At 40.7% G+C, this 22,239-nt stretch overlaps 1 protein-coding gene across 1 annotated transcript in view; it reads right to left on the minus strand.

Moving 5' to 3' along the window:
- The window catches only part of RBM27 (RNA binding motif protein 27), a 647,841-nt gene that overhangs the window by 194,891 nt on the left and 430,711 nt on the right, over positions 1–22,239 (minus strand). Inside the window, exon 19 of the mRNA XM_053719279.1 lies at positions 16,716–16,907. Within this exon, the coding sequence (XP_053575254.1) occupies positions 16,716–16,907 (192 nt within the window). The remainder of the gene's footprint in view (positions 1–16,715; positions 16,908–22,239) is intronic.

A 22,239-nucleotide genomic window follows, 5' to 3' on the forward strand; every position in this document is an offset into this window, starting at 1 on the left:
TTTTGACCTCTCCTTTAACCAGAATAAACAACAAACAAGGATGATGTTTGTCTGAAATCTTTAGTAGCCTCTAAATAGAATTTTAGAGCACGGACAACGTCCAAATTGTGTAACAAACGCTCCTTCTTTGAAACTGGATTCGGACACAAAGAAGGTACAACTATCTCCTGGTTAATATTTTTGTTAGAAACAACTTTAGGAAGAAAACCAGGCTTAGTACGCAAAACCACCTTATCTGCATGGAACACCAGATAAGGAGGAGAACACTGCAGAGCAGATAACTCTGAAACTCTTCTAGCAGAAGAGATTGCAACCAAAAACAAAACTTTCCAAGATAGTAACTTAATATCTACGGAAAGTAAGGGTTCAAACGGAACCCCTTGAAGAACTGAAAGAACTAGATTTAAACTCCAGGGGGGAGTCAAAGGTCTGTAAACAGGCTTGATCCTAACCAGAGCCTGAACAAATGCTTGAACATCTGGCATAGCTGCCTGTCGTTTGTGTAGTAAGACAGATAAAGCAGAAATCTGTCCCTTTAGAGAACTTGCAGATAATCCTTTCTCCAAACCTTCTTGTAGAAAGGATAGAATCTTAGGAATTTTTATCTTGTTCCATGGCAATCCTTTGGATTCACACCAACAGATATATTTTTTCCATATTATATGGTAAATTTTTCTAGTTACAGGCTTTCTAGCCTGAATCAGAGTATCTATTACAGAATCTGAAAACCCACGCTTTGATAAAATCAAGCGTTCAATCTCCAAGCCGTCAGCTGGAGGGAAACCAGATTCGGATGTTCGAATGGACCTTGAACAAGAAGGTCCTGTCTCAAAGGTAGCTTCCATGGTGGAGCCGATGACATATTCACCAGGTCTGCATACCAAGTCCTGCGTGGCCACGCAGGAGCTATCAAGATCACCGAAGCCCTCTCCTGATTGATCCTGGCTACCAGCCTGGGAATGAGAGGAAACGGTGGGAATACATAAGCTAGGTTGAAGGTCCAAGGTGCTACTAGTGCATCTACTAGAGTCGCCTTGGGATCCCTGGATCTGGACCCGTAGCAAGGAACCTTGAAGTTCTGACGAGACGCCATCAGATCCATGTCTGGAATGCCCCACAATTGAATTATTTGGGCAAAGATTTCCGGATGGAGTTCCCACTCCCCCGGATGGAATGTCTGACGACTCAGAAAATCCGCTTCCCAATTTTCCACTCCTGGGATGTGGATCGCAGACAAGTGGCAGGAGTGATCCTCCGCCCATTGAATTATTTTGGTCACTTCTTTCATCGCCAAGGAACTCCTTGTTCCCCCCTGATGATTGATATATGCAACAGTCGTCATGTTGTCTGATTGAAACCTTATGAATTTGGCCTTTGCTAGTTGAGGCCAAGCTTTGAGAGCATTGAATATCGCTCTCAGTTCCAGAATGTTTATCGGGAGAAGAGATTCTTCCCGAGACCATAGACCCTGAGCTTTCAGGGGTTCCCAGACCGCGCCCCAGCCCACCAGGCTGGCGTCGGTCGTGACAATGACCCACTCTGGTCTGCGGAAGCTCATTCCCTGTGACAGATTGTCCAGGGTCAGCCACCAACGGAGTGAATCTCTGGTCTTTTGATCTACTTGAATCGTCGGAGACAAGTCTGTATAATCCCCATTCCACTGTCTGAGCATGCACAGTTGTAATGGTCTTAGATGAATTTGTGCAAAAGGAACTATTTCCATTGTTGCAACCATCAATCCTATTACTTCCATGCACTGCGCTATGGAAGGACGAAGAACAGAATGAAGTACTTGACAAGAGCTTAGAATTTTTGATTTTCTGACCTCTGTCAGAAAAATCCTCATTTCTAAGGAATCTATTATTGTTCCCAAGAAGGGAACTCTTGTTGACGGGGACAGAGAACTTTTTTCTTTGTTCACCTTCCATCCGTGAGATCTGAGAAAGGCTAGGACGATGTCCGTATGAGCCTTTGCTTTTGACAGAGACGACGCTTGAATCAGGATGTCGTCCAAGTAAGGTACTACTGCAATGCCCCTTGGTCTTAGAACCGCTAGAAGGGACCCTAGTACCTTTGTGAAAATCCTTGGAGCAGTGGCTAATCCGAATGGAAGTGCCACAAACTGGTAATGCTTGTCCAGAAAAGCGAACCTTAGGAACTGATGATGTTCCTTGTGGATAGGAATATGTAGGTACGCATCCTTTAAATCCACGGTAGTCATAAATTGATTTTCCTGGATAGTAGGTAGGATCGTTCAAATAGTTTCCATTTTGAACGATGGTACCCTGAGAAATTTGTTTAGGATCTTGAGATCCAAAATTGGTCTGAATGTTCCCTCTCTTTTGGGAACTATGAACAGATTGGAATAAAATCCCATCCCTTGTTCTCTTATTGGAACTGGATGAATCACTCCCATCTTTAACAGGTCTTCTACACAATGTAAGAATGCCTGTCTTTTTATTTGGTTTGAAGATAATTGAGACCTGTGGAACCTTCCCCTTGGGGGTAGTTCCTTTAATTCCAGGAGATAACCTTGAGAAACTATTTCTAGCGCCCAAGGATCCTGAACATCTCTTGCCCAAGCCTGAGCAAAGAGAGAAAGTCTGCCCCCCACCAGATCCGGTCCCGGATCGGGGGCTATCCCTTCATGCTGTTTTGGTAGCAGTGGTAGGCTTCTTGGCCTGCTTACCCTTGTTCCAGCCTTGCATTGGTTTCCAGGCTGGTTTGGGTTGTGAAGTATTACCCTCTTGCTTAGAGGATGCAGAATTAGAGGCTGGTCCATTTCTGCGAAAGGGACGAAAATTAGGCTTATTTTTAGCCTTAAAAGACCTATCCTGTGGTAGGGCGTGGCCCTTTCCCCCAGTGATGTCTGAAATAATCTCTTTCAAATCAGGTCCAAATAATGTTTTACCCTTGAAAGGAATGTTAAGCAATTTTGTCTTGGAAGACACATCCGCTGACCAAGACTTTAGCCAAAGCGCTCTGCGCGCCACGATAGCAAACCCTGAATTTTTCGCCGCTAATCTAGCTAATTGCAAAGCGGCATCTAAAATAAAAGAGTTAGCCAATTTAAGTGCTTGAACTCTGTCCATAACCTCCTCATACGAAGATTCTTTATTGAGCGACTTTTCTAGTTCCTCGAACCAGAAACACGCTGCCGTAGTGACAGGAACAATGCATGAAATTGGTTGTAGAAGGTAACCTTGCTGAACAAAAATCTTTTTAAGCAAACCGTCTAATTTTTTATCCATAGGATCTTTGAAAGCACAACTATCTTCGATAGGAATAGTAGTGCGTTTGTTTAGAGTAGAAACCGCCCCCTCGACCTTGGGGACTGTCTGCCATAAGTCCTTTCTGGGGTCGACTATAGGAAATCATTTCTTAAATATAGGGGGGGGGACAAAAGGTATGCCGGGCCTTTCCCACTCTTTATTTACTATGTCCGCCACCCGCTTGGGTATAGGAAAAGCGTCGGGGGGCACCGGAACCTCTAGGAACTTGTCCATCTTACATAACTTCTCTGGAATGACCAAATTGTCACAATCATCCAGAGTAGATAATACCTCCTTAAGCAGTGCGCGGAGATGTTCTAATTTAAATTTAAATGTCACAACATCAGGTTCAGCTTGATGAGAAATCTTTCCTGAATCTGAAATGTCTCCCTCAGACAAAACCTCCCTCATGGCCCCTTCAGATTGGTGTGAGGGTATGACAGAACAATTATCATCAGCGTCCTCTTGCTCTTCAGTGTTTAAAACAGAGCAATCGCGCTTTCTCTGATAAGTAGGCATTTTGGATAAAAGATTTGCTATAGAGTTATCCATTACAGCCGTTAATTGTTGCATGGTAATAAGTATTGGCGCACTAGATGTACTAGGGGCCTCCTGTGCGGGCATAACTGGTGTAGACACAGTAGGGGATGATGTAGTATCATGTTTACTCCCCTCATTTGAGGAATCATCTTGGGCAATATCATTATCTGTGGCATTACTGTCCTTACTTTGTTTGGACACTATGGCACAATTATCACATAAATTTAAATGGGGAGACACATTGGCTTTCATACATATAGAACATAGCTTATTTGATGGTACAGACATGTTAAACAGGCTTAAACTTGTCAACAAAGCACAAAAAACGTTTTAAAATAAAACCGTTACTGTCACTTTAAATTTCAAACTGAAAACACTATTACTGAATATGTGAAAAAGTATGAAGGAATTGTTCAAAATTCACCAAAATTTCACCACAGTGTCTTAAAGCATTAAAAGTATTGCACGCCAAATTTCAGAGCTTTAACCCTTAAAATAACGGAACCGGAGCCGTTTTTACATTTAACCCCTATACAGTCCCAGCTATATGCTTTGCTGAGACCCAATCAAGCCCAGAGGGGAATACGATACCAAATGATGCCTTCTATAAGCTTTTTCAGTGATTCTTAGCTCCTCACACATGCATCTGCATGCCTTGCTCTCCAAAAACAACTGCGCATTAGTGGCGCGAAAATGAGGCTCTGTCTATAACTAGAAAAGGCCCCCATCTGAAAAAGGTGTCCAACACAGTGCCTGCCGTTTTTCTAAACAATCCCCAAGATTATAATAACCATTATTAGTTAGAATCTGCATAATATGCATAGTAAAGCAATCGTTTTAGCCCAGAAAAATGTCTACCAGTTTTTTAAGCCCTTTTTGAAGCCCTTTATTCTTTTATGTTAAACTAAGAAAATGGCTTACCGGTCCCCATGAGGGGAAATGACAGCCTTCCAGCATTACATGGTCTTGTTAGAAATATGGCTAGTCATACCTTAAGCAGAAAGGTCTGCTAACTGTTTCCCCCAACTGAAGTTACTTAATCTCAACAGTCCTGTGTGGAAACAGCAATCGATTTTAGTAACTGTCTGCTAAAATCATCTTCCTCTTACAAACAGAAATCTTCATCCTTTTTCTATTTCAGAGTAAATAGTACATACCAGCACTATTTTAAAATAACAAACACTTGATAGAAGAATAAAACTACATTTAAACACCAAAAAAACTCTTAACCATCTCCGTGGAGATGTTGCCTGTGCAACGGCAAAGAGAATGACTGGGGTGGGCGGAGCCTAGGAGGGATCATGTGACCAGCTTTGCCATTTCCTGTTGGGGAAGAGAATATCCCACAAGTAAGGATGACGCCGTGGACCGGACACACCAATGTTGGAGAAAGAAATTTATCAGGTAAGCATAAATTTTGCTTTTTCTTGTAAGGTGTATCAAGTCCACGGATTCATCCATTACTTGTGGGATACCAATACCAAAGCTTTAGGACACGGATGAAGGGAGGGACAAGGCAGGAACTTAAACGGAAGGCACCACTGCCTGCAAGACCTTTCTCCCAAAAATAGCCTCCGAAGAAGCAAAAGTATCAAATTTGTAGAATTTATAAAAAAGTATGAAACGAAGACCAAGTCGCCGCATTACAAATCTGTCCAACAGAGGCCTCATTTTTAAAAGCCCATGTGGAAGCTACCGCTCTAGTGGAATGAGCTGTAATTCTTTCAGGAGGCTGCTGGCCAGCAGTCTCATAAGCTAAACGGATTATACTTCTCAGCCAAAAAGAAAGAGAAGATGCCGAAGCCTTTTGGCCTCTCCTCTGTCCAGAGTAGACAACAAACAATGCAGATGTTTGACGAAAATCCTTAGTAGCTTGTAAATAAAACTTTAAAGCACGAACCACGTCAAGATTGTGTAACAGACGTTCCTTCTTTGAAGAAGGATTAGGACACAGTGACGGAACTACAATCTCTTGATTGATATTCTTATTAGATACCACCTTAGGAAGAAATCCAGGTTTGGTACGCAACACTACCTTATCTGTATGGAATATCAGATAAGGGGAATCACACTGTAATGCAGATAACTCTGAAAATCTTCGAGCCGAAGAGATAGCTACCAAAAACAGAACTTTCCAAGATAAAAGCTTGATATCTATGGAATGCAGAGGTTCAAACGGAACCCCTTGAAGAACTTTAAGAACTAAATTTAAACTCCATGGTGGAGCAACAGGTTTAAACACAGGCTTGATTCTAACTAAAGCCTGACAAAACGCCTGAACGTCTGGAACATCTGCCAGATGCTTGTGCAGAAGAATAGACAGAGCAGAAATCTGTCCCTTCAAGGAACTAGCTGACAATCCCTTCTCCAATCCTTCTTGGAGAAAGGATAATATCCTAGGAATCCTGACTTTACTCCATGAGTAACCCTTGGATTCACACCAATGAAGATATTTACACCATATCTTATGATAGATTTTCCTGGTGACAGGCTTTCGAGCCTGAATTAAGGTATCAATGACCGACTCGGAGAAACCACGTTTTGATAAAATCAAGTGTTCAATCTCCAAGTAGTCAGCCGCAGAGAAATTAGATTTGGATGTTTGAATGGACCTTGGAGTAGAAGGTCCTGCCTCAGCGGCAGAGTCCATGGTGGAAAGGATGACATGTCCACCAGATCTGCATACCAAGTCCTGCGTGGCCACGCAGGTGCTATCAAAATCACTGAAGCTCTCTCCTGCTTTATCTTGGCAATCAGACGAGGGAGGAGAGGAAATGGTGGGAACACATAAGCCAGGCTGAAGGACCTGGGCACTGCTAGAGCATCTATCAGCGCTGCCTGGGGATCCCATGACCTGGACCCGTAACAGGGAAGCTTGGCATTCTGACGAGACGCTATCAGATCCACTTCTGGTTTGCCCCATAGTTGAATCAGCTGGGCAAATACCTCCGCATGGAGCTCCCACTCCCCCAGATGAAAAGTCTGCCGACTTAGAAAATCCGCCTCCCAGTTCTCTACTCCTGGGATATGGATAGCTGAGAGATGGCAAGAGTGAACCTCTGCCCATAGAATTATCTTTGAAACCTCCAACATTGCCAGGGTGCTTCTTGCCCCCCCTGATGGTTGATATAGGCTACAGTCGTGATATTGTCCGAATGAAATCTGATGAACCTGACCGCAGCTAGTTGAGGCCAAGCCTGAAGAGCATTGAATATGGCTCTCAGTTCCAGAATGTTCTTCGGAAGGAGGGCTTCCTCCTGAGTCCACGAACCCTGAGCCTTCAGGGAGTTCCAGACTGCGCCCCAGCCCAGAAGGCTGGCATCTGTCGTCACTATAGTCCACTCTGGCCTGCGGAAGCTCATTCCCCTGGACAGATGGACCCGAGAGAACAACCAGAGAAGAGAATCCCTGGTCTCTTGATCCATATTTAGCAGAGGGGACAAATCTGTGTAATCCCCATTCCACTGATTGAGCATGCAAAGTTGCAGTGGTCTGAGATGTAGGCGGGCAAATGGAACTATGTCCATTGCCGCTACCATTAGGCTGATTACTTTCATACACTTAGCCACTGAAGGCCGAGAAGTGGAATGAAGAGCATGGCAGGAAGTTAGAAGCTTTGATAACCTGACCTCTGTCAGAAAAAAATTCATTTCTACTGAATCTATCAGTGTTCCTTGGAAGGAAACTCTTGTGAGAGGGGAGAGAGAACTGTTTTCTTCGTTCACCTTCCACCCGTGAGACCCCAGAAAAGCCAGAACAATGTCCGTATGTGATTTGAAAAGTCGACGCCTGTATCAGAATGTCGTCTAGGTAAGGAGCCACCACTATGCCCCGTGGCCTTAGAACCGCCTTCGTAAAGATTCTTGGTGCCGTGGCTAACCCGAAGGGAAGAGCCACAAACTGGTAATGCCTGTCTAAGAAGGCGAACTTAAGGAACTGATGATGATCTCTGTGAATTGGAATGTGGAGACAAGCATCCTTTAAGGCCACGGTATTCATATATTGACCCTCCTGGATCATAGGGAGGATGGTTCGGATAGTCTCCATCTTGAAGGATGGGACCCTGAGAAATTTGTTTAGGATCTTGAGATCCAAGATTGGTCTGAAAGTTCCCTCTTTTTTGGGAACTATAAACAGATTTGAATAGAAGCCCTGCCCCTGTTCCTCCCTTGGAACTGGGTGGATCACTCCCATAACCAGCAGGTCTTGAACACAACGTAAGAATGCCTCTCTCTTTATCTGGTTTACAGATAATTGTGAGAGATGAAATCTCCCCTTTGGAGATGAAGCTTTGAAGTCCAGAAGATATCCCTGGGAAACAATCTCTAATGCCCAGGGATCCTGGACGTCTCTTGCCCAAGCCTGGGCGAAGAGAGAGAGAGTCTGCCCCACACTAGATCCGGTCCCGGATCGGGGGCTACTCCTTCATGCTGTCTTAGAGGCAGCCGCAGGTTTCTTGGCCTGGTTCCCCTTATTCCAAGCCTGGTTAGGTCTCCAGACTGGTTTGGACTGGGCGAAATTTCCCTCTTGTTTTGTATTAGAGGAAACTGAAGCTGCGCCACTCTTGAAGTTTCAAAAGGAACGAAAATTATTCTGTTTGGTCCTTAACTTATTGGACCTATCCTGAGGAAGGGCATGACCTTTTCCTCCAGTAATATCAGAAATGATCTCCTTCAGACCGGGCCCAAATAGGGTCTGTCCCTTGAAGGGGATGTTAAGAAGCTTAGACATTGAAGTAACGTCTGCTGACCATGACTTAAGCCATAGCGCCCTACGCGCCAAAATAGAAAAACCTGAATTCTTAGCCGTTAGCTTGGCTAAATGAAAAATGGCGTCAGAAATAAAGGAGTTAGCTAACTTAAGAGCTTAATCCTGTCTAGAATATCGTCTAACGGGGTCTCCACCTGTAGAGCCTCCTCAAGAGACTCAAACCAAAAAGCCGCTGCAGCAGTTACTGGGGCAATGCATGCAAGAGGCTGGAGAATAAAACCTTGATGTATAAAAATTTTCTTAAGGAGACCTTCCAATTTTTTATCCATAGAATCTAGGAAAGCACAACTGTCCTCGACGGGGATAGTTGTACGCTTAGCTAGGGTGGAGACTGCTCCCTCCACCTTAGGAACCGTCTGCCACGAGTCCCGTATGGTGGCATCTATGGGAAACATCTTTTTAAAAGCAAGAGGGGGAGAGAACGGCACACCTGGTCTACACCATTCCTTAGTAATAATTTCCGAAAACCTCTTAGGGACTGGAAAAACATCGGTGTAAACAGGTACTGCAAAGTATTTGTGCATTTTACACAATTTCTCTGGCACCACAATGGGGTCACATTCATCCAGAGTCGCTAAAACCTCCCTAAGCAATAAGCGGAGGTGTTCAAGCTTAAATTTAAACGCTGTCATTTCAGAATCAGACTGAAGTAACGCCTTCCCTGAGTCTGAAATGTCACCCACAGATAGAAGCTCACCTGCCTCGGCTTCTGAGCATTGTGAGGGTATATCGGACACAGGCAATAAAGCGTCAGAAAGCTCTGTATTAATTCTAGCCCCAGAGCTGTCTTGCTTTCCTTGTAGCCCTGGCAGTTTGGAGAATACCTCTGTGAGGGTAGCATTCATAACTGCCGCCATGTCCTGTAAGGTAAAAGAATTAGACGCGCTAGATGTACTTGGCGTCACTTGAGCGGGAGTTATAGGTTCTGACACATGGGGACAGTTAGATGGCATTATCTCCCTCTTTTTAGTCAGAGAATCCCCTGGAGATAAATCTTTAAGCGCCATAATATGGTCTTTATAGTTTATAGAAATTTCAGTACATTTGGTACACATTCTAAGAGGGGGTTCCACAATGGCTTCCAAACATATTGAACAAGGAGTTTCCTCTATGTCAGACATGTTTAACAGACTAGTAATGAGACAAGCAAGCTTGGAAAACACTATAACAAAAGGTGAAACAGCAATTAAACAAAAACGTTACTGTGCCTTTAAGAGAAAAAAAAAAACTAGCACTTAAACTGCAAAACAGTGAAAAAATACAGTAAAATCTTTGAAATGTTTACAGTATGTGTAAGGGACTAAAGCAACATTGCACCCACTTGCAAATGGATGATTAACCCCTTAGGCCCCAAACCGGATTAAAAAACGTTAAAAATCAATTGAGTACCATGATACAGCTCTGCTGAGGCTCCTACCTGCCCTTAAATACGATTTTGTGCAGAAATAACATAATTTATGTAAGAACTTACCTGATAAATTCATTTCTTTCATATTAGCAAGAGTCCATGAGCTAGTGACGTATGGGATATACATTCCTACCAGGAGGGGCAAAGTTTCCCAAACCTTAAAATGCCTATAAATACACCCCTCACCACACCCACAATTCAGTTTAACGAATAGCCAAGAAGTGGGGTGATAAGAAAAAAGTGCGAAAGCATATAAAATAAGGAATTGGAATAATTGTGCTTTATATAAAAAAATCAAAAGCACCACAAAAAAGGGCGGGCCTCATGGACTCTTGCTAATATGAAAGAAATGAATTTATCAGGTAAGTTCTTACATAAATTATGTTTTCTTTCATGTAATTAGCAAGAGTCCATGAGCTAGTGACGTATGGGATAATGATTACCCAAGATGTGGATCTTTCCACACAAGAGTCACTAGAGAGGGAGGGATAAAATAAAGACAGCCAATTCCTGCTGAAAATAATCCACACCCAGAATAAAATTAATGAAAAAACATAAGCAGAAGATTCAAACTGAAACCACTGCCTGAAGTACGTTTCTACCAAAAACTGCTTCAGAAGAAGAAAACACATCAAATGGTAGAATTTAGTAAAAGTATGCAAAGAGGACCAAGTTGCTGTTTTGCAAATCTGATCAACCGAAGCTTCATTCTTAAACGCCCAGGAAGTAGAAACTGACCTAGTAGAATGAGCTGTAATCCTTTGAGGCGGAGTGTTACCCGACTCAACATAGGCATGATGAAATAAAGATTTCAACCAAGATGCCAAAGAAATGGCAGAAGCTTTCTGGTCTTTTCTAGAACCGGAAAAGATGACAAATAGACTAGAAGTCTTTCGGAAAGACTTAGTAGCTTCAACATAATATTACAAAGCTCTAACAGCATCCAAAGAATGCAATGATTTCTCCTTAGAATTCATAGGATTAGGACATAATGAAGGAACCACAATTTCTCTACTAATGTTGTTAGAATTCACAACCTTAGGTAAAAAATTCAAAAGAAGTTCGCAGCACCGCCTTATCCTGATGCAAAATCAGAAAAGGAGACTCACAAAAAAGAGTAGATAATTCAGAGACTCTTCTGGCAGAAGAGATGGCCAAAAGAAACAAAACTTTCCAAGAAAGTAATATAACGACTAAAGAATGCATGGGTTCAAAAGGAGGAGCTTGAAGAGCCCCCAGAACCAAATTCAAACTCCAAGGAGGAGAAATTGACTTAATGACAAGTTTTATACGAACCAAAGGTTGTACAAAACAATGAATATCAGGAAGAATAGCAATCTTTCTGTGAAAAAGAACAGAAAGAGCAGAGATTTGTCTTTCAAGAAACTTGCGGACAAACCTTTATCTAAACCATCCTGAAGAAATATAAGTCTTCCAGACTCTATAATATATCTCTCTAGATACAGATTTACGAGCCTGTCACATAGTATCAATCAGAGTCAGAGAAACCTCTTTGACCCAGAATCAAGCGTTCAAACTCCACACCTTAAAATTAAGGTTTTGAGATCCTGATGGAAAAAAGAACCTTGAGACAGAAAGACTGGTCTTAACGGAAGAGTCCACAGCTGGCAAGAGGCCATCCGGACAAGATCCGCATACCAAAACCTGTGAGACCATGCTGGAGCTACCAGCAGGACAAACGAGCATTCCTTTAGAATATTGGAGAATACCCTTGGAAGAAGAACTAGAGGCGGAAAGATATAGGCAGGATGACACTTGTAAGGAAGAGATAATGCATCCACTGCCTCCGCCCGAGGATCCCGGGATCCGGACAGATACCAGGGAAGTTTCTTGTTTAGATGAGAAGCCATCAGATCTATTTCTGGGAGTTCCCACATTTGAACAATCTGAGGAAATACCTCTGGGTGAAGACCATTCGCCCAGGTGCAACGTTTGGCGACTGAGAGTCCCTCCTTGATGATTGATGTATGCCACAGTTGTGACATTGTCTATCTGAAAACAAATGAACAACTCTCTCTTCAGAAGAGGCCAAGACTGAAGAGCTCTGAAAATTGCACGGAGTTCCAAAATATTGATCGGAAATCTCACCTCCTGAGATTCCCAAACCCCTTGTGCCGTCAGATACCCCCACACAGCTCCCCAACCTGTAAGACTTGCATCTGTTGAGATTATAGTCCAGGTCGGAAGAACAAAGAAGCCCCCTGAACTAAACGATGGTGATCTGTCCACCATGTCAGAGAGTGTCGTATAATCGGTTTAAAGATATTAATTGAGATATCTTTGAGTAATCCCTGCACCATTGGTTCAGCATACAGAGCTGAAGAGGTCGCATGTGAAAACGAGCAAAGGAGATCGCATCTGATGCGGCAGTCCTAAGACCTAAAATTTCCATGCATAAGGCTACCAAAGGGAATGATTGTGACTGAAGGTTTTGACAAGCTGATATCAATGTTAAACTTCTCTTGTCTGACAAGGACAGAGTCATAGACACTGAATCTATCTAGAAACCTAAAAAGGTTACCCTTGTCTGAGGAATCAATGAACTGATTGGTAAATTGATCCTCCAACCATGAACTTGAAGAAACAACACAAGTCGATTCGTATGAGATTCTTCGAAAATGAGAAGACTGAGCAAGTACCCAGATATCGTCCAATAAGGAAATACCAAAACCCTGTTCTCTGATTACAGAAAGAAAGGCACCGAGAACCTTTGAAAAAATTCTTGGAACTGAGGCTAGGCCAAACGGTAGAGCCACAAAACTGGTAATGCTTGTCTAAAAAGAGAATCTCAGACACTAAAAGTGATCTGGATGAATCTGAATATGCAGATACACATCCTGTAAATCTATTGTAGACATATAATGCCCTTGCTAAACAAAAGGCAGGATAGTCCTACAGTAACCATCTTGAATGTTGGTATCCTTACATAACGATTCAATATTGATAGATCCGGAACTGGTCTGAAGGAATTGACCTTCTTTGGTACAATGAAGAGATAAAATAAAACCCCAGCCCCTGTTCCAGAACTGGAACTGGCATAATTACTCCAGCCAACTCTAGATCTGAAAACACATTTCAGAAATGCTGAGCCTTTGCTGTGTTAACTGGGACACGGGAAAGAAAAAAATCTCTTAGCAGGAGGCCTTAACTGAAGCCAATTCTGTACCTTTCTGAAACAATGTTCTGAAACCAGAAATTGAGAACTGAATTGATCAAAATTTCTTTGAAGAAAACGTAATCTGCCCCATACCAGCTGAGCTGGAATAAGGTCCGCACCTTCATGGGTACTTAGGAGCTGGCTATAGGTTTTCTATAAGGCTTGGATATATTCCAAACTGGAAATAGTTTCCAAACTGATACCGCTCCTGAGGATGAAGGATCAGGCTTTTGTTCCTTATTGTGAGGAAAGGAACGAAAATGATTATTAGACCTAAATTTACCTTAGATTTTTTATCCTTTGGTAAAAAAGTTCCCTTCCTTCCAGAAACAGTTGAGATAATAATTTATTACCCTGGAAAGAAAGGGAAAGCAAAGTTGACTTAGAAGACATATCAGCATTCCAAGTTTAATCCATAAAGCTTTTCTAGCTAAAATAGCTAGAGACATATACCTGACATCAACTCTAATGATATCAAAAGATGGTATCACCAATAAAATTATTAGCATGTTATAGAATAATAATACTGCTATAAAATTATAATCTGTTACTTGTTGCGCTAAAGCTTCTAACCAAAAAGTTGAAGCTGCAGCAACATCCGCTAAAAATATAGCAGGTCTAAGAAGATTACCTGAACATAAGTAAGCTTTTCTTAGAAAGGATTCAATTTTCTTATCTAAAGGATCCTTAAATGAAGTACTATCTGCCGTAGGAATAGTAACACATTTAGCAGGAGTAGAGACAGCCCCATAACCTTAGGGATTTTGTCCCAAAAAAACTCTAATCTGTCAGATGGCACAGGATATAATTGCTTAAACGTTTAGAAGGAGTAAAAGAATTACCCAAATTATTCCATTCCCTGGAAATTACTTCAGAAATAGCATCAGGGAGATTAAACACTTCTGGAATAACTACAGGAGATTTAAAAACCTTATTTAAACGTTTAGATTTAGTATCAAGAGGACCAGAATCCTCTATTTCTAATGCAATTAATACTTCTTTAAATAAAGAACCAATAAATTCCATCTTGAACAAATACAAAGATTTATCAGCATCAAGCTCTGAGACAGAAACCTCTGAACCAGAAGAACCATTATCAGTATCAGAATGATGATGTTCATTTAAAAATTCATCTGAAAAAAAGAGAAGTTTTAAAAGACTTTTATGTAAACTAGAAGGAGAAATAACAGACATAGCCTTCTTAATGGATTTAAAAAATAAAATCTCTTATGTTTATCAGGAACACTCTGAAAATTAGATGTTGACGGAACAGCAACAGGTAATGTAACAGTACTAAAGGAAATTTTATCTGCATTAATAAGTTTGTCATGACATGCAATACAAACAACAGCTGGAGAAACAGATACCAAAAATTATAGCAGATACACTTAGCTTGGTAGCTCCAGCACTAGACAGCGATTTTCCTGTAGTATCTTCTGACTCAGATGCAACGTGAGACATCTTGCAATATGTAAGAGAAAAAACAACATATAAAGCAAAATTGATCAAATTCCTTAAATGACAGTTTCAGGAATGGGAAAAAATGCCAAAGAACAAGCTTCTAGCAACCAAAAAAAAAAACCTTATTTTTTAGCGCCAAATAAGACGCCCACATTATTTGGCGCCTAAATGCTTTTGGCGCCAAAAATGACGCCACATCCGGAACGCCGACATTTTCGGCGCAAAATAACGTCAAAAAATGACGCAACTTCCGGTGACACGTATGACGCCGGAAACGGAAAATAATTTTTGCGCCAAAAAAGTCTGCGCCAAGAATGACGCAATAAAATGAAGCATTTTCAGCCCCCGCGAGCCTAACAGCCCACAGGGAAAAAAGAGTCAAATTTTTGAAGGTAAGAAAAAATGATTAATTCAAATGCATTATCCCAAATATGAAACTGACTGTCTGAAAAATAAGGAAAGTTGAACATTCTGAGTCAAGGCAAATAAATGTTTGAATACATATATTTAGAACTTTATAAACAAAGTGCCCAACCATAGCTTAGAGTGTCACAGAAAATAAGATTTACTTACCCCAGGACACTCATCTACATGTTTGTAGAAAGCCAAACCAGTACTGAAACGAGAATCAGCAGAGGTAATGGTATATATAAGAGTATATCGTCGATCTGAAAAGGGAGGTAAGAGATGAATCTCTACGACCGATAACAGAGAACCTATGAAATAGACCCCGTAGAAGGAGATCACTGCATTCAAATAGGCAATACTCTCCTCACATCCCTCTGACATTCACTGCACACTGAGAGGAAAACCGGGCTCCAACTTGCTGCGGAGCGCATATCAACGTAGAATCTAGCACAAACTTACTTCACCACCTCCATCGGAGGCAAAGTTTGTAAAACTGAATTGTGGGTGTGGTGAGGGGTGTATTTATAGGCATTTTAAGGTTTGGGAAACTTTGCCCCTCCTGGTAGGAATGTATATCCCATACGTCACTAGCTCATGGACTCTTGCTAATTACATGAAAGAAAACCCCTTTGAAATGGTTCTCAGATGCCAGAGGACTCTTCTAGGGAAGCTGGATGTCTCAGTCTGTATTAAAACTGCACAGTTAGAGTGCTAAAATAGGCCCCTCCCACCATGTACTGGATGTCAGAGGGGCCTTAAGAAAATACTCCTGGGAGTATCTGACTAGCCATGTGGAAACTAGGCCCCAAATAAAGACTTATCTCCCTCAGAGAAAAAACGTCCTATTTATGAAATCATGTAAACGTTTTGTCACTAAGCAATATGAATATTAACATGAGTATTACCCGGTTATGTAAGCATGATCCCAGTCGCTGTTAAATCACTGCATCAGGCTTACCTCAAATACACAAGGCTCTGTCAGCATTTTCTAGAACTTATTCCTCTCTCTAGAAATAAAAATACTGAACATACCTCAAAGCAGGTAATCTGCAGGCCGTTCCCCCAACTGAAGTTTTCCCATATTCATCAGTTATGTGTGAGAACAGCAATGGACTTTAGTTACAAACCGCTAACATCATCAAATCTCCAGGCAGAATTCTTCTTCTAATTTCTGCCTGAGAGAAAAACAGTATAACGTCGGTACCGTTTAAATATAAACTCTTGATTGAAGGTAAAACTACACTAAGTCACCACATATCTCTTGATACTTCCTTTCTTGTCGAGAGTTGCAAGAGAATGACTGGGGGTGGCAGGTAGGGGAGGAGCTATATAGACAGCTCTGCTGTGGGTGTCCTCTTGCAACTTCCTGTTGGGAAGGAGAATATCCCACAAGTAATGGATGAACCCGTGGACTGGATACACCTTACAAGAGAAAAAAAAGCTTGCAGAAAACGATATACTATTGTACCTACCAGGTATCTATGTTCTGCAGTAGCACACAACAGAGTCATGTAACAATGTGGCAAAGAATGAAAATGCATTTTTATAAAGGAGGCAGTAGTTTAAAGTCTTGACTAAATACACTTTAATTAACACATTTGCTTTATAGGTTTACTACTGTAGCTATAATTTAGAGCCACTATATATTGTATCAAAATTTAATAGGTCTACAACTTACAGCAAAATGTTGAAGCAGTTCTTCTTTCTCCTTTTCAAAAAACCCATTAATTAGTATTGTTTTTGGACGATGATCCACAACCATGTGGTTTACTGAGCCCCTGCCCCTTGAACCTCGACCTCTTCCTCTACCTCTGCTCTGGGAAGGTACTGGCTTTCCTCTGCTTGGAGGCAAGATGCCAAGATGGGCAGCCTAAAAGAGAGGGGGTCGGGGAGATCACATATTAATCCTACATGTTGTGTTACATGATGGTAAAATTAATGTGTAGGATAGCTGTGTCTGTATATGCAGTAATATAGGTTTTAACATATAGCTGCATAAATGTTTCAGATAAGGCAATCTTAAAAGCTGGCAGTTCATTAATGCATCTATACGTCTAAATTTGCTTAACATTCTCAATTATTTTGATAATTAATTTAGTAGACAAGTTTGTAAATCCACAGCCATAATATAGGACAGTGTTTCTCAACAACAGTCCACAAGTAGCACTAACAGATCAGATTTTGAGAATATCTGAACTAGAGCACAGGTGAAATAATTAACAGATTGATGATAGCAGGTAAGTATCGATGGACACTGATCAGCCAAATATTTCACATTTACACTAGTTTAGTTATGAAAATCTGACCTGTTAGGGATCCTTGCGGACTGGAGTTAAAACAACACTAACATAAAAGTGACTTATTACTTAAACATATGGGAAAGTCAAAATTAAACTTGCATGATACAGATAGAGCATGTCATTTTAAGATCCTTTTAAAAATCACTCCTATTGCCAAATTTACTTTGTACTCTCTGTATCATTTGTTAAAAAGAATACATACATATCCCTAGCAGCAATGCTAGCTGGTGATTGGTGGTTACACACATTTGTCTCAGCAATAATGCGCTTTGCTACTCTGAAGCTGACTTTAATTATGTGTTTAATCTCCTTGCAGGAGTCAAAAACAATTGTATCCAAATAATATTGCAATAGTAAAATGTTCTAACATAAGAACATTTTTTTTGCACTCTTAAATCCCTTTAAAGCGTATTTTTGATTGTGGATAGCTGATCAGTACTGGGTTATTTTCAAGATTAAATAAAGAGATTTAATGCTAAGTATGATAAAAATGTAGAAAAACATGATGGTATCACATAAAGCAGATATTTCTCTATAATGGAGTCTGTCTGAAATAAATTAAAAGGACCGAAAAGAAAGAATACCACAGTTCATTAAAAAATAAAACAAAAAAAAACAACTTCCCTCTTCATAGTTATTTTTTACTTTCATATTAATTAACCTCACCATTACATTCTTAAAAAGTAAATAACTCAAGACTGATGTAGTATCATCCATTGCGTTCTATGAGAGCACATTTCCATATTTGGTTATTTTCTATATATATTTGATTTTTTACTAAAATACTTAAATATATACAAATAATTTAGTTTACATCAATTAATTTGTTGAGTAGTATATCCTAAGAAACGAAAAAAAAACAATTTATGTAAGAACTTACCTGATAAGTTCATTTCTTTCATATTAGCAAGAGTCTATGAGCTAGTGACGTATGGGATATACATTCCTACCAGGAGGGGCAAAGTTTCCCAAACCTTAAAATGCCTATAAATACACCCCTCACCACACCCACAATTCAGTTTAACGAATAGCCAAGAAGTGGGGTGATAAGAAAGTAGCGAAAGCATCAAAAATAAGGAATTGGAAAAATTGTGCTTTATACAAAAAAATCATAACCACCACAAAAAAGGGTGGGCCTCATGGACTCTTGATAATATGAAAGAAATGAACTTATCAGGTAAGTTATTACATAAATTATGTTTTCTTTCATGTAATTAGCAAGAGTCCATGAGCTAGTGACGTATGGGAACTCCACGCAAGAGTCACTAGAGAGAGAGGGATAAAATAAAGACAGCCAATTCCGCTGAAAAAATAATCCACAACCCAAATCAAAAAGTTTTAATCTTATAATGAAAAAAACTGAAATCATAAGCAGAAGAATCAAACTGAAACAGCTGCCTGAAGAACTTTTCTACCAAAAACTGCTTCAGAAGAAGAAAAAACATCAAAATGGTAGAATTTAGTAAAAGTATGCAAAGAAGACCAAGTTGCTGCTTTGCAAATCTGATCAACAGAAGCTTCATTCCTAAAAGCCCAGGAAGTAGAAACTGACCTAGTAGAATGAGCCGTAATCCTTTGAGGCGGGGACTTACCCGACTCCACATAAGCAAGATGAATCAAAGACTTTAACCAAGACGCCAAAGAAATGGCAGAAGCCTTCTGACCTTTCCTGGAAGCAGAAAAGATAACAAATAGACTAGAAGTCTTTCTAAAATCTTTAGTAGCTTCAACATAATATTTCAAAGCTCTAACTACATCCAAAGAATGTAAAGATCTTTCCAGAGAATTCTTAGGATTAGGACACAATGAAGGGACAACAATTTCTCTACTAATGTTGTTAGAATTCACAACCTTAGGTAAAAATTGAAATGAAGTCCGCAACACCGCCTTATCCTGATGAAAAATCAGAAAAGGAGATTCACAAGAAAGAGCAGATAACTCAGAAACTCTTCTAGCAGAAGAGATGGCCAAAAGGAACAATACTTTCCAAGAAAGTAATTTAATGTCCAGAGAATGCATAGGCTCAAACGGAGGAGCCTGTAAAGCTTTCAAAACCAAATTAAGACTCCAAGGAGGAGAGATTGACTTAATGACAGGTTTGATACGAACCAAAGCCTGTACAAAACAATGAATATCAGGAAGATTAGCGACCTTTCTGTGAAAAAGAACAGAAAGAGCAGAGATTTGTCCTTTCAAAGAACTTGCAGACAAACCCTTATCCAAACCATCCTGAAGAAATTGTAAGATTCTAGGAATTCTAAAAAAATGCCAAGAGAATTTATGAGAAGAACACCAAGAAATGTAAGTCTTCCAAACTCGATAATAAATCTTTCTAGAGACAGATTTACGAGCCTGTAACATAGTATTAATCACTGAGTCAGAGAAACCTCTATGACTAAGAATCAAGCGTTCAATCTCCATACCTTCAAATTTAATGATTTGAGATCCTGATGGAAAAATGGGCCTTGAGATAGAAGGTCTGGTCTTAACGGAAGTGTCCAAGGTTGGCAGCTGGCCATCCGAATGAGATCCGCATACCAAAACCTGTGAGGCCATGCTGGAGCCACCAGCAGTACAAACGAACGCTCCATTAGAATCTTGGAAATCACTTTTGGAAGGAGAACTAAAGGCGGAAAGATATAGGCAGGATGATAATTCCAAGGAAGCGACAACGCATCCACTGCTTCCGCCTGAGGATCCCTGGATCTGGACAGATTCCTGGGAAGTTTCTTGTTTAGATGAGAGGTCATCAGATCTATTTCTGGAAGTCCCCAGATTTGAACAATCTGAAGAAATACCTCTGGGTGAAGAGACCATTCGCCCGGATGTAACGTCTGGCGACTGAGATAATCCGCTTCCCAATTGTCTACACCTGGGATGTGAACAGCAGAAATTAGACAAGAGCTGGATTCTGCCTATACAAGTATCCGAGATACTTCTTTCATAGCCAGAGGACTGTGAGTCCCACCTTGATGATTGACATACGCCACGGTTGTGACATTGTCTGTCTGAAAACAAATAAACGATTCTCTCTTCAGAAGAGGCCAGAACCGAAGAGCTCTGAAAATCGCACGGAGTTCCAAAATGTTCATTTTTAATCTCGCCTACTGAGATTTCCAAACCCCCTGCGCTGTCAGAGAACCCCATACAGCTCCCCAACCTGAAAGACTCGCATCTGTTGAGATCACAGTCCAGGTTGGATGAACAAAAGAGGCCCCTTGAATTAAACAATGGTGATTCAACCACCAAGTTAGAGAAGATCGAACATTGGGATTTAAGGATATTAATTGTGATATCTTTGTATAATCCCTGCACCACTGGTTCAGCATACAAAGCTGGAGAGGTCTCATGTGAAAACGAGCAAAAGGGATCGCGTCCGATGCAGCAGTCATGAGACCTAGAATTTCCATGCATAATGCTACCGAAGGGAACAATTGAGACTGAAGGTTTCGACAAGCTAAAACCAATTTCAAATGTCTCTTTTCTGTTAGAGACAAAGTCATGGACACTGAATCTATTTGGAAACCCAAAAAGGTTACCCTTGTCTGAGGAATCAAGGAACTCTTTGGTAAATTGATCCTCCAACCATGTCTTTGAAGAAACAACACAAGTTGATTCGAATGAGATTCTGCAGAATGTAAAGCCTGAGCAAGTACCAAGATATCGTCCAAATAAGGAAATACCGCAATACCCTGTTCTCTGATTACAGAGAGAAGGGCACCGAGGAAAAGATCCTTGGAGCTGTTGCTAGGCCAAATGGAAGAGCAACAAACTGGTAATGCTTGTCTAGAAAAGAGAATCTCAGGTACTGATAGTGATCTGGATGAATCGGAATATTAAGATATGCATCCTGTAAGTCTATTGTAGACATATAATGCCCTTGCTGAACAAAAGGCAGAATAGTCCTTATAGTCACCATTTTGAATGTTGGTATCCTTACATAACGATTCAATATTTTTAGATCCAGAACTGGTCTGAAGGAATTCTCCTTCTTTGGTACAATGAATAGATTTGAGTAAAACCCCAGACCCCGTTCCAGAACTGGAACTGGCATAATTACCCCAGCCAACTCTAGGTCTGAAACACATTTCAGAAATGCCTGAGCCTTCATTGGATTTACTGGAATGCGTGAGAGAAAAAAATCTTCTCACAGGCGGCCTTACCTTGAAACCTATTCTGTACCCTTGTGAAACAATGTTCTGAATTAAAAGATTGTGAATCGAATTGATCCAAACATCTTTGAAAAATCGTAACCTGCCCCCTACCAGCTGTGCTGGAATGAGGGCCGCACCTTCATGCGGATTTGGGAGCAGGTTTTGACTTTCTAAAAGGCTTGGATTTATTCCAGACTGGAGAAGGTTTCCAAACGGAAACCGTTCCTTTAGAGGAAGGGTCAGGCTTCTGCTCCTTATTCTGACGAAAGGAACGAAAACGATTAGCAGCCCTATATTTACCTTTAGATATTTTGTCCTGAGGCAAAAAGGCTCCCTTCCCCCCAGTAACAGTTGAAATTATTGAATCCAACTGAGAACCAAACAATTTATTACCTTGGAAAGAGAGAGAAAGCAAGGTTGACTTAGAAGTCATATCTGCATTCCAAGATTTAAGCCATAAAGCCCTTCTAGCTAAAGACATATACCTGACATCAATTCTAATGATATCAAAAATGGCATCACAAACAAAGTTATTAGCATGTTGAAGAAGTTTAACAATGCTATAAGCATTATGGTCTGACACTTGTTGCGCTAAAGCCTCCAACCAGAAAGTTGAAGCTACAGCAACATCAGCCAAAGAAATAGCAGGTCTAAGAAGATTACCTGAACATAAATAAGCTCTCCTTAGAAAGGATTCAAGCTTCCTATCTAAAGGATCCTTAAAGGAAGTACTATCCGCCCTAGGAAT

The sequence above is a fragment of the Bombina bombina genome, chromosome 6, assembly GCF_027579735.1.
Source record: "Bombina bombina isolate aBomBom1 chromosome 6, aBomBom1.pri, whole genome shotgun sequence".
NCBI lineage: Eukaryota > Metazoa > Chordata > Amphibia > Anura > Bombinatoridae > Bombina > Bombina bombina.